Raw genomic sequence first — 25,085 nt, 5'->3', positions numbered from 1 at the left:
CCCTAAACATAAATGCCAGCTCCTCTCCAACACTCCAAACTTTAGCAATGATTTAGCTAAGTCCTCCTCAGTGGACCCCAGGCACCAAAGCTCTTCACCTTACCTCTTTAATGAGACAATGCAAGGATATCTGAGATCTTCAGAAGCCCAATCATGTTCACTCATTTAGGGGAGGGGGAGTTCTGAGAGTAGGAACTACACTCTCTTGTTCAAGTGCTATGTTTATCTTGCTCACCACTATAACCTCGGTGCCTGGCACAGAGTAGGTGCTATTAAGGCTGGCACATAGTAGGTGCTATTAGTGTCTGTTGAACTGAACTCTTGAAGTTGAAGCCATCAACAGAAACCTGCCAAGCAACAGGATGGAAAACCAACCAATAGCAACAACAAAATTCAAGCAATCATAGCTTTGGGCTCTGAACACATAGGGCACCAGCCCAAGTTTAGGCAATTTTAATACAATAGTCATTTTGCCTCCAAACAAATTGGCATCAGCTCCAGAAGCCTCCTTCTGCCTCTTAAAGAGAGCCAGTTTCTTTTTCTTTAAGTATGCAGCATTCCTCCCCAGGGTTGCAAAGGAGTATCCACCCCGCTACCACCAGCCGACGACTGCAGCCAATTGCCCAAGGTCTGATGTTTAATTATTATGTTTTAGTAGAAAGAACAAAATAACATCCACATCAATCTATAGCTATAATCACTTTATAGAAGCCAGATCCCATTTGTGGAAACTTTTGCACAACAAGAACAAAATAAAGGGACAAGAACTCAGAGTCCCCAGAGTTATCCAGGAAGGAGGAGGTAAACAGAAAAATGCAGTGGTAAAGCAAAGTGAGAGAGGTCAATGAGTTGGCCAAGACCAAGTAGGAAGTGATGTGGCCCTCTCCATGTCCCCAAATATCAAACAAAGTCAACAAAACCCATCAAAGCTTTGTGTGAACGGTTTACACTTGTGGAAATCAAAGCAGGAACCGAGTCTCTTGCCAGCAGAGGGGGGTGGATAGAGGCAGCAAACATGTACTCAAGTGCCCAGGAGGCTTGGGTGGCCCTGAGATACTGAGCCCTCACCCAAATCTCAACAGAAATGTAGGGTAGGAATTGAGACATCCATGCACCACAGAATTTGTGGGCTGAGTGCAATAGTTCCTGAGCCAATGCCCCTGGGACATCTCCCGGAGTCACCCCTTCCTACTAGGTTTTCAAAAAGATACTTCCCTAAAACCTCAGTTCCTCAACTCTAAAGCAGAGGTCATATTACATATCTTATCAGGAAGTTATGGTGAGATTAAGAGATGATGAGAGTAAAGGTGTTCAGCACAGCACCTAGAATATGGAAAGCTCTCCATAAATATGAGCCATCTCCACCTACACCTCTAGATCTCAGAAGACAGAAGGATCCCCATGGACAAACTTGGCCCCAAAATCAAGCTGAGGAGCAGACTCCCTTAGGGATAATCAAGTCCTGCCCAAGACCTACTGAGTCAGAATCACTGAAGGCAGAACTCTGGAATCTGTATTTTTAAAGTCCATCAAGTGATCAATACAACTGCAACTTGCACTTGTTGTCTACATTTCTTTTACATTTTTTTTTACATTTCAATCATTTTTTATATGTTCACAGATATGTACAACCATCACCAGAGTCAATTTTAGAACATTTCATCACCTCAAAAAGAAGTCCTAGATCCCAGCACCTGGGTGGCTCAGTCAGTTAAGCATCTGACTTCAGCTCAGGTCATGATCTCACGTCAGGCTCTGTGCTGACAGCTCAGAGCCTGGAACCTGCTTCAGATTCTGTGTCTCCCTCTCTCTATGCCCCACCCCTTCTCTCTCTCTCTCTCTCTCAAAAATAAATACACATTTTTAAAAAGTCCCATACCCTTTAGCTATCACCCCATACCATTCCCCCCACCCCAGGCATAAGCAACCACTAATCTACTTACTGTCTCTACAGATTTCCCTATTCTAGACTTTTATATTAATGGAATCATATAATATGTGACCTTATTGTGTATTGTTTCTTTCAGCATAATGTTTTCATGGTGCATCTATGACATAGCAGGTATCAGAACTTCACTCCTTTTTATGGCCACATAATATTCCACTGTGTGGCTATACCACATTTTGTTATCTATTCATCTGTTGATGGGCATTTGAATTATGTCTCCCTTTTGGCTATCATAAATGATACTACTCTAAACATTCATGCATAAGTTTTTGTATGGACCCCTGTTTTCATTTCTGCATAGACAAATCTCCAAGGAAGATATACAAATGACCAACAATACATGAAAAGATGCTCAACATCATTTGCCATTGGAAAAATGCAAATCATAACCACGATGAGATACCACTTCATACTTACTAGAATGACTAGAATCATACATACTAGGGTGACTACACAATAACAATGGTGGTGAGGATGCAGAGAAAGTAGACCACTCATTACACTCATTACACTCATTACACTCATTACACTCATTACTTGGTAGGAACATCAAGTGGTTCAGCCACTGTGGAAAACAGCCTGGCAGCTAAATATTGAGTTACTGTATCATCCAGCAATTCCACTCATAGGTATAGACCAACTTGCGCTCTCTTAATCTGTGGGAAATGAACTACTGGTACTTAGCAAGAACAAAGAGAGGGAAAGAGAGAGAAAGAGGAGTTACAAACAGTCTTCACAATAGGAGCTCATTGCTATTTACTCTTCCTAGTGAGAATATCTCACTTTGATAAATTATTCTGGTGTTAAGACACAATTATTCATAAAATGTGACCCCTCAATGACTTCATCAGCTACGTACCAAAGAAACTACCCTTGGTGCTAACTGTGGAGGAGATGTGCTGGGTTCGATTTGGTGAGCTGTGGTAAGTCTGATCTCTGTATTTTATGAAATATGAAGGGGATTTTCAAGGGTAATGTTGACTCTACTGAATTTTTTGTTTTTCCCATGTTGACTTTAGAACTTCCTGCATAAGGCCTGACTTTCCTGTACCTTTTATTGCTTCTAAGTAAATTTCCAGTTCAACATACTCTAGAGACGATTTCCTGAGAAACAAATCTCTCAAAAAAATGCTAAGAATATGAGCATAGTTATACTGCAGAGTTAACACAAACTGTATTTGTATATATGAAACACAATACATTTTCATGTGCAATGAAAAAAAAATGTCCTTCATTCTTACATAGACTGCAGGATGAGGGCTATCAAGGCACTTGCCTAGCAAGATCTTGGGTTCTGATCTGATTTGTGTTATAATACTCATCTTCGATGGATTCCATGTCATAATCACCCTTTTATCCTCCTCTCTTGGCAAGTTTTAGGCACACAGTGGTACCATAAGTGTTTATTGAATGAACAGGAGACAGATGGCAACCAGGAGTTCCAGAAGTGCAATCAGGATTCCAGAAACTGTGGGTAGCTATCTCCAAGACGCTGTGGCCAAATTCTCAGTCTCACCATGATTTCTCCAACTCATCTCAAACCCTATGTATAATCCTTGCTATAAACTCATGTTTATATGGACACAGGTGTGTGCCAAAAGCATGAGTTGTGTGGATTGTGCAGAGTTCAGCAAATCCATTTAGAAATCTCTATGTTTGGGTATTTCACTTGTGTCACCCTTCCTGCCTTCAGAATGAGGCCTCCTCATTCCAAGTAACTAGAAAAGCCTACTGTGTGTATATACATGCACACACACACTCCTCTCCTTGGCTAACACTCTAAAAGACTCACCTTGGGTGCTTTTCATGGTCATCTGACACCAGTTCAAATTAAGGTGATCAGTCTTTGTGCCAATCATTTGATTCTGCAAATCATTCCTCTTATGACTGATTTTTTAATGCTTTATTGAGTTATACATATAGAAGTACGCACGCCAAGAGTGCACTCAATAAATTTATTACAAACTGAACATACTCATATAACCAACACCTAGATCCAGAAACAGATCATTAAGACCCCTCCCAGGATCCCCACCCCACTTTTAGTCACTATTCACCCCTGACTGCCAACTGCCTCAACTTGTCTCACCTGATTCCGTGCTATATGTTAGGCAGTGATTTTCAGTTGGGGACAATTTTGTCCTCCCCAGAACATTTGGCAGTGTCTGAAGAAAATTTTTGTGAGGTATGTTATTAGCCCCTAATGGGTAGAGTCCAGTGATGCTGCTAACCATGCTACAGTGCACAGGGTGGTCCCCCAAAAGAAAAATGTCCAGCCAAAAATGTCAATAGTGTCTCAGTTGAGAAATGCTGATGTAAACAGAGTCATAGACTATCTACTCTTTGTGCTTGTGGTCAATCACCCTTTGATTCTAATCATTTAACAGGAAGCAAAAATGTCATTTGGAAGCAGGTAGAATCCCAAATGAAAAAAAAAAATTCAGTGCTGCCCACAAACATGGTGCCTTTAAAAGTGAGTCTGATTTCAATTCTTTCTTTTCTCATTTTTGACTGATTTTTGTAAAAATGTCATCCACTGGACTCAAGAGCCTAAGATTCTCAGAAAGCTGAGGTTCACACAGGAATTTTGTACACACTCACACAGGTACATATGTCATTTACATTCACTTATCCACAGACACACACACCCAGAGACGTACACACCACCAAAGACAGACAGCAAGCTTCATGGTCCCATGAAAAGCAGAAGCACATCCTTCATTCCAGGGAAGCATTTATTTAATTCAGACTCCGATGGTCAAGCTGTTGCTAAGACCAGCTCTCAGTCTTCCCCCTCTAGGAAAGAGAGATGGATAATTTTTTTCTTTACTCAAGAATATAGATTTAAAAAACAAACACTTCTGCATCTCAAAGCAGGCACTACTTCCTAAGCTGCACATATTGATCAGCATTTTATTGTCAATTTTCTTTTAGTTGAACTGGAAAAAAATATAATCTAATTATGTGTTTAGTGACAGTTGGAAATCAGTCACACTAAATCCAACAGAGTGTGTTTGCATGATTGAGGTGTTTAATTTGGGGACAAGGAAGCAGAAGCATTGGTCATGTTTTAATGTAATTAGTACAGAATACCCCTAAAGGGTTGAAATATCAAAACAGCACGAAGCTCATTCTGAACCAAGAAGGGATTCTACCTCTGGAATTGAGTCAGGCAGGTTTGTGGCTGCATGCACCATTTAAGCCCTAACGTTTTATCAATGTCTCTTCAAGAGCCCATGGAATATAGAATAGGAAAGACTGAAATACTCCAAGTCTTGGCTACACTTCTATAAAGGGAAATAACCTGGCCTTGTAGATATCTCACACTGTGATTCTCGAAGCTGCTGATTCCCAGATTTTTTAATTTCATAAACCAGTAAAATAGTTTTTTAATTTGTGAACCAACATAAGGTTGCCTTTTGTGGGGGAGGGGCATAAAAAAGGACTTTTGAAAACTACCAAATTCAAATATATATGAAATTGGTAGTTGACAAAATATATATATGAAAAATATATGTATGAAGAAATATATATATATATTTCACGTGCGTGTGTATATATATGTATGTATGTATATATATGTGTGTGTGTGTGTGTGTGTGTGTGTGTGTATACATATATATATACATCTCACCATAATCAGTCAAGCTAGATTAGGTTTTGCTGCAATAACAAACGACTCCAAAGGAGTTGTTGTCCTCACTCATGCTGCATGTGCACTACATGTCAAGGAGCAAGGGGTGGAGGGGGCTCTGTTTCCACACTGAACTTACCCTAGGGCTTAAGCTAATGGAAGTTCCATCACCTGTCTGGGCAGCAGAGGGAAGATGGTGCTGAAGACCATGCACTAGGAATTAATTTCTCCAGGCCCGAGGTGATACACTGGTTTTCGTTTAGTAGATGAAGTACCTTCATCCCCAAACTCAATCCTAGTTATTTCCATACACTTTTACAGGGGATCTGATAGCACCCACTCCACAGAAAAAATCAAAATGGCCTCCATGGAAGTGTTAAACAGAAGTGAAAACTTGAGTTCAATTAGCTGAGGATGACACTGAAGCATTTCCCAGGAAAGCTTTCGGAAGCTCTGTCCATCCATAACCTTGTTCCATTCCAGGGCAGGGCCTCTGCATAAGCTGAACTGGCTTCCATTAGAGTAAATCACATTGACTCACAGCAAATGCAGATGAAGGACAAAAAGGTTCTTCTGACAAAGATTCACCTCTCTCTCTCTCTCTCTCTCTCTCTCTCTCTCTCTCTCTCTCTCTCACACACACACACACACACACACACACACACAAATGCACACACACACACCACCCTCAAGGTTGACCCCATTCAGCAAGCAGTGCCACTCCACTGAGCACCTAGAAATGTTGCTTTGCTTCACTGATGTAAGCATAAGCAAGAAATGACCCTGACATCAAGGAGCTTACAGTCCAAGGGAAAGAAAGAAACTTGAGCACAAGTGAGGGTAATACAAGATGGAGAAAAAGAGCCAAACTTGAAATTTGAGCAAAGTATGCACTGAGGACTGGGTCCCTGAGCCAGAGCCAGGCCAGCCAAATGAGACTCACCTGGGAGCTTTTGTAAATGCAGATCCCAGCAGAGCCACTAAACATCAATATTTCTGGAAGACAGCCCCAGGAATTGGTATAAGTAATAAATACTCTTCTGCACATGATTCAAATTCTCTTAAAGATTGGGTAAACATGCAACTATGGAAAACACCAAAGAAGGCACTAAAATATACCCATAAATGTTGACTACTGTGTCAGCATCCTGTGTGCATGATTCCGATGCTTAGAGTAACCCTGCAAGGGAAACATCTGTGGGACTGACTGTGGGCTTTGTTGGTATCAGAGCCGAGCACCTAGGATGCTCGAATCCTGCCCCACTGATCACTCTCCCCAAACAAGAGCCAGGTAAGAGTCATCTTCTGAGTTTTAGTACAATGTCTCCTATTTTCCAAGGTCACTTGGAAATGTTAAATAACCTGCTCAGTTCCCAAAGCTTGTAACTGTCAAAATGTGGGGTTCAAATCCAAATCTGTCTGACTCCAGAGATGTTTCCACTTGATTCAACTCTGGAACCATCCTGGTTGTGGAGAATCCGCCTGACATCCACTTTTGTTTTTAGATATTGTCTAAGGAACCTCTGCAAATATTTAGACAAGGACTGTTTCTGAAAGGCCCTACACAGTCAGGGAGCCAGGAGTCCTGGGTAGGACTCCTAGTCCTGTTTCTGCACCTGCCTTCGTTTTCTCTGTGTGTAAAAACAGCAAAAACAATCGTTGACAAATTCCCTCCCCCAGCACAGACACAGAGGAAGGGTTAACTCCATTGGTTTTTTGAATAGATGCTTTCAGGGTCAATGATGATTTCACAGGACAGAAAATATCACAGTCACAGAACACTCTGCATTCAAATAGAATGTTTTCATTTTCAAAGGGCCCTCTCTTGCCATCTAATCTTATCCTCCTGACAGTCCCAGGAGAGAAGCAGACTTGGTATGCCTGACCTCACTCTGCAGACAGGAGACTAGGCACAGCCCTCCAGATGCCACAGAGGGAGTGCGATGATAGGTGAAGGCCACTGTTATTGCCAGCCCTTTCCCCCTACCTAATAGCCACTCCCAGATCTTGTGGACTTCCAGCAGAGGGGACAGGAAGACTGGGTCACTCACCTCTGCCAGTGGGGACCGGGACCCAACATTGCAAGGACTGGTTACTTGGTCACACACTGGCTGGGATCGCCATGCAAGAGGCCAACTCCTACCTATCCTGCAAGACTCAGCTGACACAGCAAATCCTCGGAGAACATTTTCCTAGAAGCCCCAATATTGCGCCAGGGTCCCTTATAACTGCCTGGCCTTCCCTTACTACAGAACTTACCACAGTATAGGTTGTAGCATATTCAAATACATATCTGCCTTATGCTCACCATGTTACCTGCAGCACCAACAAAAATTAATAAGGTGAAAGTTAATGTCTGTTGAGTGTGAATGATATACTTTTATGTGGCATCTTATTTAACCCTCACTATATCTGCAATAGTAATAGTAGGAACAATTAACAATCAGTTATCAGATGTGAAAATGGAACCACACAGAAGTTATATATCTTGCCAAAGAGCTAACTAGGAGGTGATGAAACTCAGTTTGAGCCCATGGAGTCAGATTTCAGAGCCTGTGTTCTTAATCATTAGAGTCAGTGCCTTCCCAGAATCTATTAGTTGGTTAATAAGTCTTTGTTGAATAAATGAACAAAGGTTCAAGAAGATGGATGGATGGATGGATGGATGGATGGATGAACGGATGATGGACGGATAGATGGATGGATGAATGGATGAGTGGATGGATGGGTGGGTAGCTGGGTGAATGAATGGGTAGATGGGGATGGGTGGGTATATGGTGGACAGATGGATAGATGGATAGATGTGTGGGTAGATGGGTGGTGGGAGGAAGGCTTGAGCAGCATTATTTGCCATTTATTCAGGGTCCTCTAAAAAACCAAAGGAGGTCTCCCCACCTGCAGGTGGGTGGGTGAGGAGACTTGCCCATGAAATACCCATCATTTTGGACAGTGCTCAGCCTTAGTCACTGCTCTCTGAACACCCCCTTTATTGATTAGGAAAGTCAAAGCCTGCATTAATAATTAATGCAAATTACAACTATAACTGAAAGTTGTTGAGCTGATGACAAATTGGCAATCAATAATCAATAACTTGGCTATGTCACATTGCTGTCATTTCAGGACAGTTCCACTGAAAGATTTTTCAATCCCTCCATCAAATTAAGCAGGCTCATCAAGTCTTCCCTAACCATCAGGAGAAGGGGGGTGGGTATCCAATACTCACAGTTCACACTGGCATGCTCAATCCCTTTCTCTATCTGGGCCTGACCCTCAGTTCTGAGACTCCTCCAATCCTCCAGGTCAGCCTTTTTTTTACTTTCTTATTTTTTTAATGTTTATTTATTTTCGAGAGAGAGAGAGACAGAGACAGAGTGCAAATGGGGGAGGGGCAGAGAGACAGAGGAAGACACAGAATCCAAAGCAGGCTGTAGGCTGTGAGCTGTCAGCACAGAGCCCAATGCGGGGCTCAAACTCACAGACCATGAGATCATAACCTGAGCTGAAGTCGGACGCTTAACCGACTAAGCCACCCAGGCACCCCTTCCCTTATTCCAACCTTTGGATTAACTCAAGTGACTACCCGCCCATCAGGTATCTTCACCTTTCAAGGCTTTCCTTCAATCTGGCCTTCACCAAAAAGTAGAACAGTTATTGACAAAATTCACGTCAACCTGTATAAGGAATAGGTATAGGGAGCAGGCCTCAGTTACGGGATTAAGTTCTAAGCCAACTTGAAGAGGGAAAAGAAGTTGAACAGCTATCAAGAGAGACAATGTGGATTTTGCATAACTGAAGCTAGAGATCAAGGGGCCATGGAAGACACAAGCTAAATATAATATAAACTCTTTTTTTCAAAATTATAAACATCCATCCTCCCGCACTGATAACTGTGCTTCAAATATTACTAAGGCCTTTGCTAAGGACAAGTCAGAAACATGGGACATTGTATGCAATACCTTAAGAAGGCTCATAGGCACATTCCTGACACCATCTACTAGAGGACTTTTAGGATACTAGTTATATGTGTTCTATGTGTTCTTTCTCACTTGTGTTGTTGGAAAGCTGCCACAGTGAAGTAGTTAATAGTATGTGCCCAGAGAGCAACCCAGTGCATTCTAATTCAGCCCCATCTTTAAGTGACTGTATAACACCAGGCAAATTATGCAATATTCCTAGTCCTCCATTTCCTCATCTATAAAATGGGTATGCTTCATTCATTAATCAAATTCTAGCTGAGCATATGCTAAACACCAGAGACAATGGTAATCATGAACAAGCATGGCCCCTACCCACATTGTGATTATAGTGTAAAAGGGGTCAATTATTCATCAAATATCATGCCCAAAGAAATAGGTGGCTATAGTTGGGCTTCGACCTACAACAGAAAGACACCTGATACAATGAGAACAGGTATCAGGAATTTGCTGTGACTGAGTCAGTGTGGCCAGGTTTCCCTGAGACAGTGGTAAGTCAGCTTACAGATGAGATGTTTACCAGGTGAAGGAGTGGGAGAAAGAGCTTTCTAGGCAGAGAGAGCAGGGTGTGCAAAGGCCCTGTGGCAGAAAACAGTATTGCAAATAAAGGAGCTTTAAAGAGACTAGAGAGAGCAAGTAAACATGCAAATAATCATAGCACCAGCCTCACAGAGAAGTTGCAAGGAAACTGAGACCCTGTCTATAACAAACTCAGTAAATGACTAAACTGTAATTTCTTCTGAAACAGGAGGGATAAAGTTCCTTGGTGGTATTTCCCATGAAAGGCTGCTATGGACTCAGAGGCCACGTTGAACATTCTCCTTGACAGCTCCCTCTCCCCCCTCCAGCCAACTGGACACAAATGCACCCTTAGGCTTGTGATACCTGGGGCAGGGCCCAGGATGATTTCAGTCAAGATCAAATATCAAGAACCACACGGAATCTGCAAAACGGGAGGAAGCAGCTTTCAAAACTGTGGTTGGTTTCTACCAAGAGTCTTTCAGATGGAAATTAAGCAGCTCTTCACCAGCGCCGGAGAGAAGAGCCTCTTGCCGCCTGAGAGAAAGGGCTGATGAATCAGGCACACTGGTGGATCAATCAGCCTGCGCGTGTGAACAAGTTTATGGTGGAAATGAAGGGTTTTATTTGTTTGGCAAAACACTATGTGGTTTAATCGCCAGGAGGGAGGAGTGTGTAAAGCAGCAACACGGTGGCTCTTGGCCCGGGTTTTCTGGAAGGGGGAGGCAGTGAGGATCAGGACTTCCGTTTCATCTGCAGCCCCCTTGCAGAGGGAGCTGGGGAAAGCTTTACAGCCATCTGCGAACTGTTTGCATCTCGTCTGGCTGGGCAGCTGTGCTCCAAACAAGGGTGGATGGGGCAGCTCTTGCCCCTGTGTTTGGAGAGACATGGGAGGGAAACTAACAGAGATGACAGAAGGCAGATGCTAGGGAGCACTGCCCAGGCGTGGGGGCTGGAGTATCCAACCCACCTGCCCCTAGGCCACTAAAGCACTCCAGAAGGGTCTTCTCAATTGATCCCCATCCTTGTGCTTACAGACAGTCCTTCATATGGAGACACACGAACACACACTGTCACCCCACACACTGAATTGCCAGATGTAGCAAGTAAAAAGGCAGGACGCCAGTTAAACTTGAATTTCAGATACACAATGAATTGCTTTTATGTCCCAAATGTTGCACTGGGATATACCTATACTAAAAAATTTGTTAATTGGAACTCAAGTTTAACTGGCAACCCTAGTCCCATACAACCTAAGACTTGGAAACTCATAAAGAAAGAAACACACACACACACACACACACACACACGCACACACGCACACACGCACACACACACTTGAGTGTACGTGAGTCTTGCAGTATCCAAAGTCAAAGAGAAAAGGCAAGGGCCAAAATGGGGGTCCCTATCCGTCCACATCTCCCCGTTTTTTGTCCCTGGGCTCAGAACAAGCCGAGTCCCTACCAACTCAGGGACACTTGGCATCCAGGTACAAGTTGGGAGTGGAGGTGCCATGATACAGCAGGACGCTGACCAGCACCTGCCCAGTTCAGGCTTCTGGGCCCTGGCCTGGAAGACACAGCAGACTCCAATAGGCCTTGGCGAGGATGGGAAAGGGGCAGGGGCTCTAAGACTGCAGGGTCATCTTGGAGTCCTCCATCTGGGGATCTAGTGGGAGCCTCGTTTCCTTTGGTCTGCTCCTACTGCCTCTGCCCCAATCTCTGTCCCTGCCTTTCAGTCACTGGCTGAGCATTTCCTAAGGCCCTGGCACTAGACTTGGTACTGAAGACACAGCCCCTGGTCAAGCCACAGCCTGGCCTGCTGTCATTCAGCAATGACCTCCCAGCACTTGCTGAGTGTGCACAACAAGCCAAGTGTGTGGAAGTGGTGGTTACTTCACTGAGTCCTGCAGCCCAGGGAGGCAGCCATTATTATTATATATTTTCACCATTTACCTTTGAGGCAACTGAGGCCAGAGCAAAATCAGCTTACTCAAGCACACACAGGTAGGGAGTGGCAAGGCCTGAAGGAGGCAAATGCCGACTTTGGAACTTGCAGTAATATCACCAAGAATGTCTGGGAAAGGGAATTTTCCCTCTGGAGTGAAGCCACCTGTTAGAGTCGGAAGCCAGAGTCTCTGCTAGGGGTGGTACCAGGGTGTGGACTGACCTAGATGAAAGTGAGGCAGAGAATGCCATTCTGACCAATGCCCTCAGGCTTCGGAGAATGATCCCCGTAGAGGATAGCACCATGTGGAGCCTTGGAGAGCTGGCAGCGGGGAAACATACTTAATCAGGATACAAATTTCAGCACAGATCACCCTCTAATCTGGATATCCTGTTCCTAGGAACATCTTACAAAAACACAGGCACAGAGAATCCAGTGATGTATGTTGGAATATTCATCACAACACCATTTGCAATAGGGAAGAAGCAGAAACCATTCAGAGATCTATCAGTATAGAGCTGGCTAAAGAAAGTACGGTGCATCCACACAGCACAATAACTGGCTGGAAAGCACAGTGGAATCCAGGTTCCAACATGAAATGAGGTCAAAGATATACATCACTGAGTTAAAAGGAGGCTTTTCCAAACAATAACTATAGCATTATCCCATTTGTATTTTTAAAAGATTAAAATGAAACAATTTAGGAGCACCTGGGTGGTTCAGTCAGTTAAGTGTCCAACTCTGGATTTTGGCCCAGGTCATTATCTCACGGTTCATGGAATCAAGCCCCGTGTCAGACTGTGCACTGACAGCTCGGAGCCTGCTTGGAATTCTCTCTCCCTTCCCCTTGGCCCCTCCCTACCCACCACTCCCTCAAAATAAATAAACTTTTTAAAAAATTAAACAATTTGTGTGCAGATATACATGCTTGCACACACACAAAGAAAGGTGTGGAAGGATATACCTCAACCCCTCCCAGTGTTACTTCTGAGAAGCAAGATTGAAGAGAAACAGGGGTGCCTGGATGGCTCAGTCAGTTGAGCGTCTGACTTTGGCTCAGGTCATGATCTTGTGGTCTGTGAATTCGAGTCCCACGTCGGGCTCTGTGCTGAGAGCTCAGAGCCTGGAGCCTGCTTCAGATTCTGTGTCTCCCTCTCTCTCTGCCCCTCCCCCACTCATGCTCGCTCGCTCTCGCTCTCTCTCTCTCTGTCAAAAATAAATAAACATTTTAAAAATAATTTTTTAAAGATTGAAGAGAAACAAAGGAGGAGTTCTGCTTTTTGTTTTATATATAATGGTATTGTTTAAATTCTTTACAATGAATAAATAATAATCTGTAGTTTTAATAAGCAGAACAAAACCCCCAAAGTTATACTCAGACCAAGTGGACTCTTGTGTCCAGCCTGATTCCTGCACACCAGGGCTTATAGCTCCATCAGGTCAACAGAATACGGAAGCAAAAAGCAAAATTAAGAGGGCATAGATTTTCCCTCCCAGGTTTTCCAGTTCAAGCCAAGAGGTTTCCAAGTCACAAAGTCTTCTTATCCATACACACAAGACACAAGCCCCACAGCACAGGCACAAGCCTTGTCCAGGTTTCTCCAGGACGGAGGTCTGAGATGCAAGGCAGGTCTGCACATAGTCGGGAATGGAGGCCTGGACAGAAGAGGCGCAGAGCCAAGGAAACCCTCGGCGCAGTCCCTGCATTCCCCAAAGACCATTGGAACCCAGAGCTTCTCAGAGCCCCCGCAAGTGTTCTATGACACCTTGGAACACAGAGAGAGAAGCTAGGGAAACAGAAAACAAGTAAAATTCATAAAGCCCAGCCATACCTGGACCATGCTAAAGCTCTCTGCTCTTCCCTGTTTTTAAAAATCCCAGCTTTCTCCTTTGTGCCTTCAAGGTCCTTGCTCTGCACCCGAGCTCTCCTCTTTGCCTCTACCATCCTTTTGGATCCTCTTCCCAGCAGCTTTTCTCAGGCTCTGGGGCTGCACCCTCGGACCCCCAGCCTCCTTGGAACCCCTACTCTCCAGCTGGTGAGGTACAGGGGGTCAGATGCAGCCAAGATTCTTTGGAGAGGCAAACACAGGAGCCCTGTGGGCTGTGAGTAACATGACAACTTTCTGCTGGGGCTGAAAAGGAAGGAAAAGACCAGTCCCTCCATGGAACAGCCCCAGGAATAAAGGGCTCTCAGCAGCCTCTAGAGACCTGTGTTGATGGTCAGAAGTCCTTGGTCACCCCTATGTACAGTTGCCTGCAAGGAGGACCATGCAGGAAGCTGTATGTTGCTCAGAGAACAAAAAAAGGAAATTAAATGCACCATCTGCTTATTAGTGAGAGCTTTTGAGGCAGACGCTTAAATATGCATGCCCAGACATTATAAAACTTGGGGGGGGAAATGTTAATTTCAATAACCTGAGTTCTTGTGCTTGCAAAAACCATCTTTTTTATCTCTTCTTGGTGATTTGGAAGCTCTGTACCCCAGACTCACAGCACCAAGATGGCTGACCTCACTGGATTTGGGCAGCTGTGCAAAGTGGGACACCAAACACTGGCTAAGGACCCATTTAAGGAAAACGCTTAGGAGGAGAACAAGTCACTATTCCCCACCTCCACCTTTGTCTCCCCCATCCAAAACCTGGATGACGCTAGCCTGCTGCCCTGCCACAGGGGTGAGGAAAGCTCACTCAAAACCCCAGTCCTGCCCCTGACACCAAAGACCAATAAAGTTGAGAGTGGGAGACCTGTACCCCCTCCATTGGAGTCCTGCAAGTTGAGCACTTTTTTTGCAACTCCTCCTCAGAGCTGCACAGATTTCAAAGGCAGCAGTACTTATAAACCGCATGGGACACCATGAGGGTGCAAAGCCCCTTAACCTGAGATTCTCAGAGTAAATATTTTTGGCTTTGTGAGCCCAAGTATTCAACTCTCCCATTGAAGCAGGAAAGCAGCCATAGACAATATGTACATGAATAGGTGCAGCTATGTGCCAATAAAACTTTATTTACAATCACAAGGAAGGGGCCACCTTTGGCCCATAGACCAGAGTCTGTTCCCACCACTAGAGCAGTTTCTCCAAGAGAAAAGGAACTGAACCATCTTGAAAGCTAGCGCCTAGACCAGCACCTGGCACATAGGAGCTGCTCTAATACTTAGAGAAGGAATGAAAAGAAGGAATGAAGACGGCCCTCAGTATTGAGAAGTGAAGTTCTCCTAATGGCACCATCTTATGCTAAGGAACACTGCCAGGGCAGGACTCTCCACCAAGACTGGGTCCTGGAAAAGCGATAGCTGAGTGTTGCGAGGAGGACAGAATTCATGAATACAAACTGTAGTTTTGCAAGAGTCAAGACCATGAGTGTTCCCTGCTTCGGGGCACACACCCTGGTTGGGTGCAGGAATACCCAGACTTAGGGTAAATCCTGGTACACACCCCCCCCACACACACACACACACACAACCAGCCTCCATTTAAATTCCCTTAAGACCTCATGAGCATGATATATGAAATCCAACAGGCTCTCTTTAACACAACCAACCCTCACCCTTTCCTCGTGTCTGTGGAGCCACATATCCTCTGCCTGCTGCTCCTCTGATGCCTCTCATGGATGCTTCTCCTCATCATTAAGATTTCCTCATGCTTATACCAAATCCCCTCCTCTTGCCTCTCCACTCTCTCCCCAGTCAACCTCAGGTGTCCCCCAGCCTCGAGTACTATCTACACTGATGACTCTCAAGTCTGAATGTCCAGCCCCAGACCTGTCTATCCTGTTAGACATTGTCACCTGGGTCTGAGAGCAACCTTAGCCAAAGTCCAAAACCAAATTCATAGTCTTCCCTGCCATTCTGGAAGTCAATCTGACCCTGCCTCTTTCTCATTGCCATACTAAATACATGCTGAAGTCTTTAATGTATCTCATAAGCTTTCCTCTGTTCAGGCACGCAACTCCACTCACTACCATCACCACCATCACAGCCACCACATCCCTGACATAGACCCTTGTCTCAGCGCCCAAACTGGTCTCTCTCCTGCTCCTCCAGCTCCAAATCATGTTCCAGAGAACAAAAAAAGACAACAAACATCTCACCAAAATGAAAAGAATCAGGAGAATATCGCCCAGCAGTCTGCATCTCTCTAGCTGAGAAGTCCAAACCAAGCCCTGGTTTGCCAGCACTGGGGTTAAATGTTTCTGAAATGATTATAGCTAAGGGCTACACAGCTCACAATCCAAAACGAATGCAGGCACAGAGGCACCTGCCTCCCCAGAAGAATCTGAGCCATCCAGTGTGTGGCCTGTACCTCTCTGTTCTAACAGAAAGGAATGCCCTCCATGCCTTTTTCCTCCTTGGAGGACCCTCCACCACCAACCTGCACCCCACTTTTGGCCCTTGGAGAATGAGGGAACCTCCTACAATTTCTCACTTCCACACTGCAGTCCTCAGAAGCTTGCCTCACAAATCATAGGAGAGCCCATGCAGCACCGTGTTCCGGTGGGTGGCCATGTCTTCATGTCAGCTTGAGAGATTGTTGCCAGGGAAATATCTATATTTCAGCAGAGAAAGCGTCAGCCCTGTGGAGTCCAGCTGTGCTCAAATGGGAATCCAGAAACCCAGATGTTGGTCCAAAAGCCCTGTCGTGGCAAGCCAGCTTTGGAATTCTCCCGTGTGGGAGTGAACTGAGTGCCACCCGCTCTGACTGCCCACACCCCTGCCTTCCTGGAATCCTGGACCCAGAAAACCAAGGAGGAAATTGGAGAGAAACTGGTGAATTCCATGTGGAAAGGTGAGATGCTACACAAATCCAATCTGAGGTTTTGATGGATGATGTTCCTCCCTCGCACCTCACCAAATGGATAAGGGGATGGGAGACAGAGTCTGACTCACCTAAATAAGTAAAAATGGAATTGACCATTTGTTTTGTGCTCTCCTAAACCATTTCTGTTTGTTATCTTGTAATTGTATTGAATGCCAACATAACAACCCATTGAGGTTCTATCTCACTCTCTCCATTTTATAGATGAGGAAACTGAGGCCCATAAAAATTGAATAAATTTCCCATGGCCACATAGCTCATAAGTGGTACAGCAAGGACCCAAACTTAACACCTACTCTCTGAAACAGTTTTACAAGTGTAGACCCGTGGCTTTCAAACAAGGTATTTCATCTGCCTCTTCTCCAAGCCCTAGACATTTGGCAATGTCTGGGGACATGTTTGGTTGTCACACTAGTGATGGAGAGGCAGTGTTAATGCCATCCAGTGGCTACAGGCCAGGGATGCTGCTAAGGACAGCTCCCCACAACACAAAATGATCTGGCCTCAAATGTCACTAGTGCCAAAGTTGAGATACTCAGGTGTAGACTATCACCAGTGAGCTGGGAGAGACCGGCGGTCTGGACTCTCCTCTGTAGGGTGACCCCTACAGATGATAACCTCCCCACTCTGGTCTCAATCCTGGGGACTCTTGAATGGGGATTCCAACAGGGGGTTTCAGCTCTGCCCAGCACAACCCAGAAGTCTATGCCACGTTTCCAGATCTTGAGAAAAGCTGAACAGACAACTAAGGTTGATAACCAATTACCTAGAAGAGACCCTTCTCTACCCCCAGGAAGAGCTGCAGGCCAGACTCACCCTGGGGTCACTTTAAAGGAGTCAATAAAGGCTCTGGGAGGATTGGTTCTTTGATACCTTCTCAGCAGCACTGGTCCTGAGGGGGCAAAAGGAGTCTGTGAAACTTCTGATCCCTGGTGGGGGATCAGCCCTCACTAGGCACACACCCTCCTCCTGGCACACCTCCAGCAGAGCTCTGCACTGAGATGGCTCCTGAGGCCCCATTTTATCTCCTCAAAGCACTCCGCAGCAACCACCAGAGGAAAGAAACCCCCCTACCTTAAAGGCAAGAGCCAAGCCTGGGAGCCACTTTGAAGGATAACCAGTCACATGTAAACCTCAGCCATCCAAAGCTCCGGACCCAGTGAAGGGAAGGGGTATTTTATTCTTTAGAAACATCTAGATACAACATGGACAGGGAGGTGATATCCATGCGGCTTCTGCAGAGAAAAGCCCAAAATGATCTGCACCTAAAAATAAGCTGCTATTAAAGAACAAGGATGTTTTTGACATTTTAGCCAAGCTAATGGTCTACACAGACAAAAATCTCATGAAAAAGCATTCTGTCCTTCTTTCTCCATTTGGACATGGTCTGTGAGTGAAGAAATGGGCTCTCCTCCTCAAAAAAATAGCTGCTGCTCTGGCACCAGCCCGAAACTGCTTCCTGGGCTCTTTAAAGAGAATATTCCTGTAGAAACTACAAGGGAGGAGAAATCTGTCTGACAGGCATTCTGGGAAGCACGGGCTTGGCCAACCTTTAAACTTGAAAACCAAGACACCACCACTGTGAAGGGTGACTTCCTCCAGAAGATCCAGGTGCCCCAAAAGGAGAAAATTGGATTCAGGCTCAGGAAACAAGGACAGTTTCTGTCCAGTTATGACATAATCCTTTAAACATGGCATCCCCATTTCTCTTTGTGAAACAAAAAGTTCAATACGGTTTCTGCCTTTTAAAAGTTTCATCACCTGCACATAATTTCTTAACCTTCAGAAAGCACTTAATGTGGAGATTCTGGCCTAAGACCCTCATCTCCTGTGATGCACCCCCAGAACTAAAGATGACAGCAAGCAAGCTGCATGGAGTGAATTTCAGTACTAAACCACATTTACTGAGCACATACTATGTGTCAGGCTTAATGCTAAGTGCTTTCTATGGATAACCTTTACTTAATCTCAGGGATAATAATCCCGTGAAACAAGGCCTGCTGACATATCCATTTCGCCAGTGAGGACACCAAGGCTCGGAGAGGTTAAGTGACTCGCCCTGAGTCACCAAGCAAAGGAAGGTCAGAGCCAGGATTCAAACCCACATTCCTAAGCATCCCACTGCACTTGGGTCACTTCCTCCCACCCTCATGTCCTGGTCTTTGGCAAAGTCCCAAGTAACGAGGGAAGTGATAGAGAGAGGGGCTTCCAACAGTAAAAGTTTCAGCACTGCACTGCCCCCATAATCATGTTTCTGACAGGGCCTCTCCTCTCACCACACTGCGACACATCCCTCTCACTCTTTCCATGGGATGTGTCCCAATAAGTCTTCCATAAGGATTATCCTTCTTCTGGCATCTGAAACAGAAATTCACCTGGTTCTGGTGTCCAAGTGGCCCACAATCTGAACACAATCACAATCATAGGGAGGTAAGGTCTCCGAAGCAGTGCCTGGGAGCAGCCCCACACTGGGTCGGCTGGGCTTTGATGCAGCCAGGTGAACGGAGGCAGGCAGCAGCTGCCTACGTGGATTTGGGAGAAAGAAGGGGAACTCTCTCACAGGGCTCACTAGCCACTAATCAAATTTTTAAGACAAGCTCAGCCAAGCAAATGGTCAAGAATAAAAACATTTGTAAGAAACAAAAAGGTCAACCCCGTTATCCATTAAAAACTCTCAAAGTAGCAGCCCTTGCCATGGGGACAGCTATCCAGCCAACCCTCATCTGTCCTCCAGACTCATGTGCTCCCCAAATGTAAGGTCAACCAGGTCACAATTGGAAGATTCAAGAGAAGAAGCAGAAAGCGGGAACCAAGGGGTCAAGCGGGGCACTGACCTCCATCACACACATGCCTAGTGACTCACGTAACCATGCACGTATGCAACAAAACACCCTCATGCATACCCTCAGGCAGCAGGGACCACAGCCAGGTAGCACCCGAGAGAATGCACAGAACTTTGCCTCACTGTCCCTCTCTGAAAGGATAAGGAGAGAAGAGTGACTTGGGGGTGGAAGCCACCTGCTTTCTCTCTCAACTCTCACTGCCCAACCAGAATGGGGAACAATGACAGGAAGATACAGGGCAGGTGAGGGGCAGGGCGAGCTGCTGCCAGCCCACATGCTGACAGAACAGGGTCTGGCAGAACCTATGCTGAGGCATTTCCCACCCAAACCCCTTACCAGGTGAGGGAAACACACACCGGAGTAAAGTCCCAAAAAGACACCTAACACAGCACTGTCTAGGAGGGAGGTGTAGGGTGAGGGCTGCTCAGAGCCCTCCTTCCCTTCACCTCCTTCCCCTTCAGGGGGCCCCCAGGACACAGGGCTTCCTCTTCCCCTCTTTGGCCAACCGCAGAACCCATGGGTCTCCCAGGCAGATACAACGACGGCGTGGGAGAATCAGCAAGTCGATGCTACAAAAACAAGAAGGGGGTTGCGACCAACAACCAAGCATCTAGTTTCTCTGGAGGTCTCCACGAGCTGTCACACCGCGCCTGCCTGCAGGAGTTGCTGCCCAATTATCAACTTGGACCTGACTGCCGACGGGGAGCATCCCCGCCCACCCCACCCCACCTCTAGCCCCCGTCCCTCCTGAGCCCCCGCTCACTTACACCTCTGCCTTCGCCACCTGTCTGGGTGCCGGTCTCTTCCCTGCCCAGACGTGGCGCGTCTTCTCCTTCCTCCTGCGCTGCGCTTCCTCCCTCCAGCCCCAGCTTCAATCTCTTCTCCTCCGGAGGGGCATCCTCCTCCTCCCGCCTCTGCCAGCCATCCCTGCCTCTGAGCTTGCCCGAGTCTTCGGGGCTGCCAGAAGGGCTGGCCATGGCTCCAGGGGGCTCTGCCTGCACTTGGGGAAGAGAAAGGACCCAGCAGCCTTCCGAACCCAGCGGCCTGTCGGTGGGAGATCGGGCTTCTGAGCGCGGGCTCGGTGGGTTCGCGCGGCTCGGCTCCGAGCTGGGCTCCTCCGTGGACCACTCCTGTCTCTCTGCCGCCCCCTTCTGGCTGCTCACGCAAAACGCAGGCACGCGTGGAAGAGGCCTGCGCTCCTCTCACCTGCCAGGGGCCAGGCCCGCTCTGGCAAAGCCCTGCCCCCAAATCGCACCCCCATGGTCTCCCTGACCAAGGAAGGGAGGAGAGAAGGGACAGACAGACATCCACTTCTCGAATCCCCTGCGAGGACAGACACCCTGGTCTTTGATACTATTCTGCATCTTGAATGATTTAGAGGTGGCTGGAAAACAGGCTGCTCTGAACAGATCAAGAGAGTGATGGGTTTAATGTAGAGACACCACCTTCCAAAGCTGTGCTTACCTATCAAGGATGTTTATTGAGCATCACTATGGGCCAGGCACTGCGTGTGAGAGGGAATTATAACAGTGACCATGGAAGGCATTGTCTCCGACCAGGTGGAGCCCGGTGCCTGGTGGGGAAAGTGTTAATTGACATTGTCAACGGGTGAAGGACTGCAACAGAGGACTGCTGGGAACAAGGGAACCTAAAACAAAAGAGCCTCAGCAGGTCTGGGGCTGGGAAAGGGGCAGAGGAAATGAACACTGAATGGAGATGTACAAGATGAATAGTTCTCCCAGGTAAAGGGTGTTCCAGCAAAAGGAATAGCATGTGCAAAAGTCCAGAGGCTGGGATGAAGGCAGCAAGAAGCCAGTGGGGCTGCAACAGGGTGGGTGAGGGAAGAGAGATGTAGTGGATGGAGAGGTTGCCAGGGACCAGGCATGCAAGGCCAGACCAGGTAGAGGAACACTGCAGGGACTCAGCACATCAGCAGTGCTTATGGACAAGGGAGGAGACTTTGAGAAATATTTTGCAATGATGGATTGATAAACCTAAGTGTGCCCCCAACATGCCCTTAATGTCGTTGTGGGACTCCCTCCTCAGCTGTGTTAGTTGAACTAGGAGGTACTTTCTGGACATACAAGTGTTAACACTGTGTCCAGGAAGGCTGAGCGAACGTCAGTCTCCTACGTTCCCTGAGCTTCCTCAACCAAGCACTGAGACCATGCTGCAATTGCTTGTTCAGTTTTTCCCCCACTAAGCTCCTTCAGGCATCACTTCCTCTGCCTTGTTCATGCTTTTATGCTGAAAAGCTGTCAAAGTGGGTGGCCCATAGTAGGTGCCCAAGAAGTATTTGTTGCATAAGTAGGGATCTTCTCCCACCCAGGGTTCTCTGCATTCTCCACCTTCCCCCTCTTGCTCTGGCCCTTTTGTCTCTCCTCCATCCCTTCTCTCCCCATTGGCACAAATAGTTCTAATAACCACAGGTGGGCTTTGAGACCCTCTTATTAATTCATCTTGTCACATATTAATTCATCTAAATCTCACAACAACCCTGTCATTATCCCCACTGTGCAGAGGTGGAGACCAAGGTATAAAGAGGGTGAGCAACATGCCCAAGGCACACGATAGTGACAACTGTTCCCACTGACATGCATTGAGGTCACTGGATTCCAGACGTCAGAAGCCAAGTGGCAGCACTCAATGGCCAAAGGCAAAGTGGGCATGGTTACCATGGACAGTACAGTAAAGCAGAAATCAAGACAGTCTGACACGCAGAGAAGAATGGCATTGGGAAGTCAGGCATGGTATAGTGCTCCTAGAAGTGAATAGATGGGAAGCCTACTGAATTCTTACTGATCTGAATGAGAAGAGTTCTAGGTCAAGTGAACAAAAGTCTAACTTCAATTGTAAAAGCAGTCATTACCCCTCAGTCAGCTCCCAGACTTGAGCCAGCTTACAGACCCAGAGAGATTTGGTCCCCTTGAGGAAGGATCTTGGTACATTGCCAAAAATTGTATAACGTTCATCTTTTTCACAGCCTTCCCCATAGGTACCTATGGCCGTTTCCCAGAGAGACTGCTTGAGGAAAAGGAAAAAATCAGACATTTCCAGGATCACTGGACACAGGCTCTAAACCAACACTAATTCTAGGAGATCCAAAACATCACTGGGATCCACAAGAGTAGGGCTTATGCAGGTCAGATGACCAATAGAGTTTTAGCTCTACTGTCTCACAGTGGACCTGGTGGGACCCCAAACCCATTGCGGTTATTATACAGTGATAGAGCTGGATTCAAACCTAGGTTGTCCAACTAAGAGACTGTGCTTTTAACCACAAAACAGTCTGACATTTCTAGGAGGAAAATATAATTCAGGACTCTGGTTTCCACACTTCCAGCTTGGCCCAGGGTCATAATGTCAATGCCATTTTCTGCAGCATTTGAAACTAGGCAGAAAAATTAGGGACAATCAAAAGGTCACAAGACCTGACATCAAAAGAAAGGGCATGAGTTTACCAAGCAGCTTCCCAGCAGCGTGACTAGATCTGATGGTGAAGGCGAGGGAAAGGCCAGAACAAAGGTAAGCCCATTTACCCTCACCTGGGAAAGTGGCTGGCCTCAGGCAAAGGCAAGTAAGCATGTGCAGAAGTGAGGAGGGCAAGAGATGAGCAGAAGAGCACCCACGACACCGGTTATGAAACCTAGCCTAGCTGTGGTCAGCCAGCTTCAGCCAGACAAAGGTAAACAGGGTAGTGACGGGGAAGTTCCTTTGGTGGGTCTCAAAGACGTCCAAATTCTCACCCTTCTACAGTGGGACTTAGAGGGCAGGTTAGCTCAGCTGGGGCTCTGGGGACAGAGTTCAATTGGGGCTCTGGCTGCACTCTTAACCGCATAACCTCATGCAGGGAAACTGACCTTTGGGAGCTTCAGTTTTCTCATCTGTAAAATGGGCATAACAGTACCTCATGAGGATTATTGTGAATCGAACAAAAGTATGCATATAAAGCTCTTAGCATGATGCATAATAAGGGCTCAAAAAGAAAGTGTATCACTTGAAACTAATGTAACATTGTGTATCAACTACACTCAAATTTTAAAAAAGTCTTAAAGAAAAGAAAAAAAAGTGTATCTACTTTTAACTATCATTACTCATGTGCTTTTCTTAGAGGGAAGGCAAGTCTGGCCTTGAAGTTGGAGGGTCCTAAGACTTTAGATGGGATGGTTGAGAGGAGGGAGACTGAATAAGGATGAGACTAACAACCAAAGTTAGGAAGTCAAAGACAAAGGGCAGGGGGTTGGACAGCCACCTCCTCTGCTTGAGCCAGGTCAGCCAAAGAAGCTGAGTCTGACATCTGAAGCTTGTCATGAATGAGGCCATGAGGAACGTAAACCCCATAGCTTCCCTGCCGAAATCCCTCTTGTAAACTTCTAACCATTTGGGAGGTGTAGGGAGGAATTCAGCAGTTAGGACCACCATCTTCCCACTAACGCCCACCTTGGGTTGTTAGCTGAGGGCCAGGACTCCATCAAGATGAGACAAGCATCGTGTTAGGCTATCCAGGCACTGACCCCCATAAGGACAGACCCCTGGTCCCAAGGCATTGCTGCCTTCTCTCCAATGAGAAACCCCAAAAGAGGGTACTGACCCCTCCAAACCCATAACTTCTTCAAACAACTGTCCCACAAGACATGTAACTCTTTGTACCACCTACATACCACTTATAGCTATTGGTCAGGATCCTTCCTCAAGGGGACCAAATCTCTCTGGGTCTGTAAGCTGGCTCAAGTCTGGGAGCTGACTGAGGGGTAATGACTGCTTTTACAATTCAAGTTAGACTTTTGTTCACTTGACCGAGAACTCTTCTCATTCACATCAGTAAGAATTCAGTAGGCTTCCCATCTATTTACTATTGGCTATAAGTCACGACCCCCAGTGTCAGCCATGACTCCCATTGTACTGAAGAGTCAGGATTTGTACAGCTCCACACCATCACTGAGAATCCCATAAATGCTATCTTACTTCCATTGGTACTCACCTGGGACAGGGTAGCTTTCTCCTCCCAAACTGTACCCCCATGTGGCCATGTATCCTCGCTTATAGACTCTCAGCTTCTACTTCACTTGGAATGGGTATGTATCTGCACATCTTGCACCTGTAAATTATGCAAGGACCTATATAGTTCCTACCAGGGCCATTAACAAGCTTTCCATCAGCCTCACCATGAGGGCATAATCCTGCTGGTGGTTTATTCTTACTTTTAAATTTTCTTTTTACAGTATCAAGATGCAAATGATATCCCAACAAGTCACCAAATTCCAGGTTCAAAAATGTTACTTTCTGCCCATCTATCCTTTAATTCTGCGATGTGACTAGAATCTTGGGGCAGGGGGGCGGGGGAAGTTCTCCTCCTCCCAAGAATCATTGCAATACAGCTCTTCATCTACTTAATCCACACACAGCG

The 25,085-nt window shown here is 46.1% G+C and overlaps 1 protein-coding gene across 25 annotated transcripts in view; it reads right to left on the bottom strand.

The window, feature by feature from the left end:
• Positions 1 to 20,753, bottom strand: part of RBFOX1 (RNA binding fox-1 homolog 1) — a 2,045,752-nt gene extending 2,024,999 nt beyond the window's left edge. For 5 of the 25 annotated variants that reach the window (XR_008294525.1, XR_008294524.1, XM_027042980.2 and 2 more), the window contains exon 1: positions 20,446 to 20,736. Coding sequence is in view for 23 of the 25 variants with exons in the window: in XM_027042980.2 (XP_026898781.1) it covers positions 20,446 to 20,655 (210 nt within the window). In the remaining 2 variants the exon portion in view is untranslated. Of the gene's footprint in view, positions 1 to 20,445 lie in introns of all 25 variants that reach the window. The other 20 variants (XM_053213106.1, XM_027042970.2, XM_053213120.1 and 17 more) reach the window with 12 other exon arrangements.
• Between the last annotated feature and the right edge of the window lie 4,332 nt (positions 20,754 to 25,085).

This window comes from Acinonyx jubatus, chromosome E3 (assembly GCF_027475565.1).
Source record: "Acinonyx jubatus isolate Ajub_Pintada_27869175 chromosome E3, VMU_Ajub_asm_v1.0, whole genome shotgun sequence".
NCBI classification, from domain to species: domain Eukaryota; kingdom Metazoa; phylum Chordata; class Mammalia; order Carnivora; family Felidae; genus Acinonyx; species Acinonyx jubatus.
The sequence above is the reverse complement of the archived record's forward strand: the minus strand, read 5'-3'. Positions and strand labels throughout refer to the sequence as shown.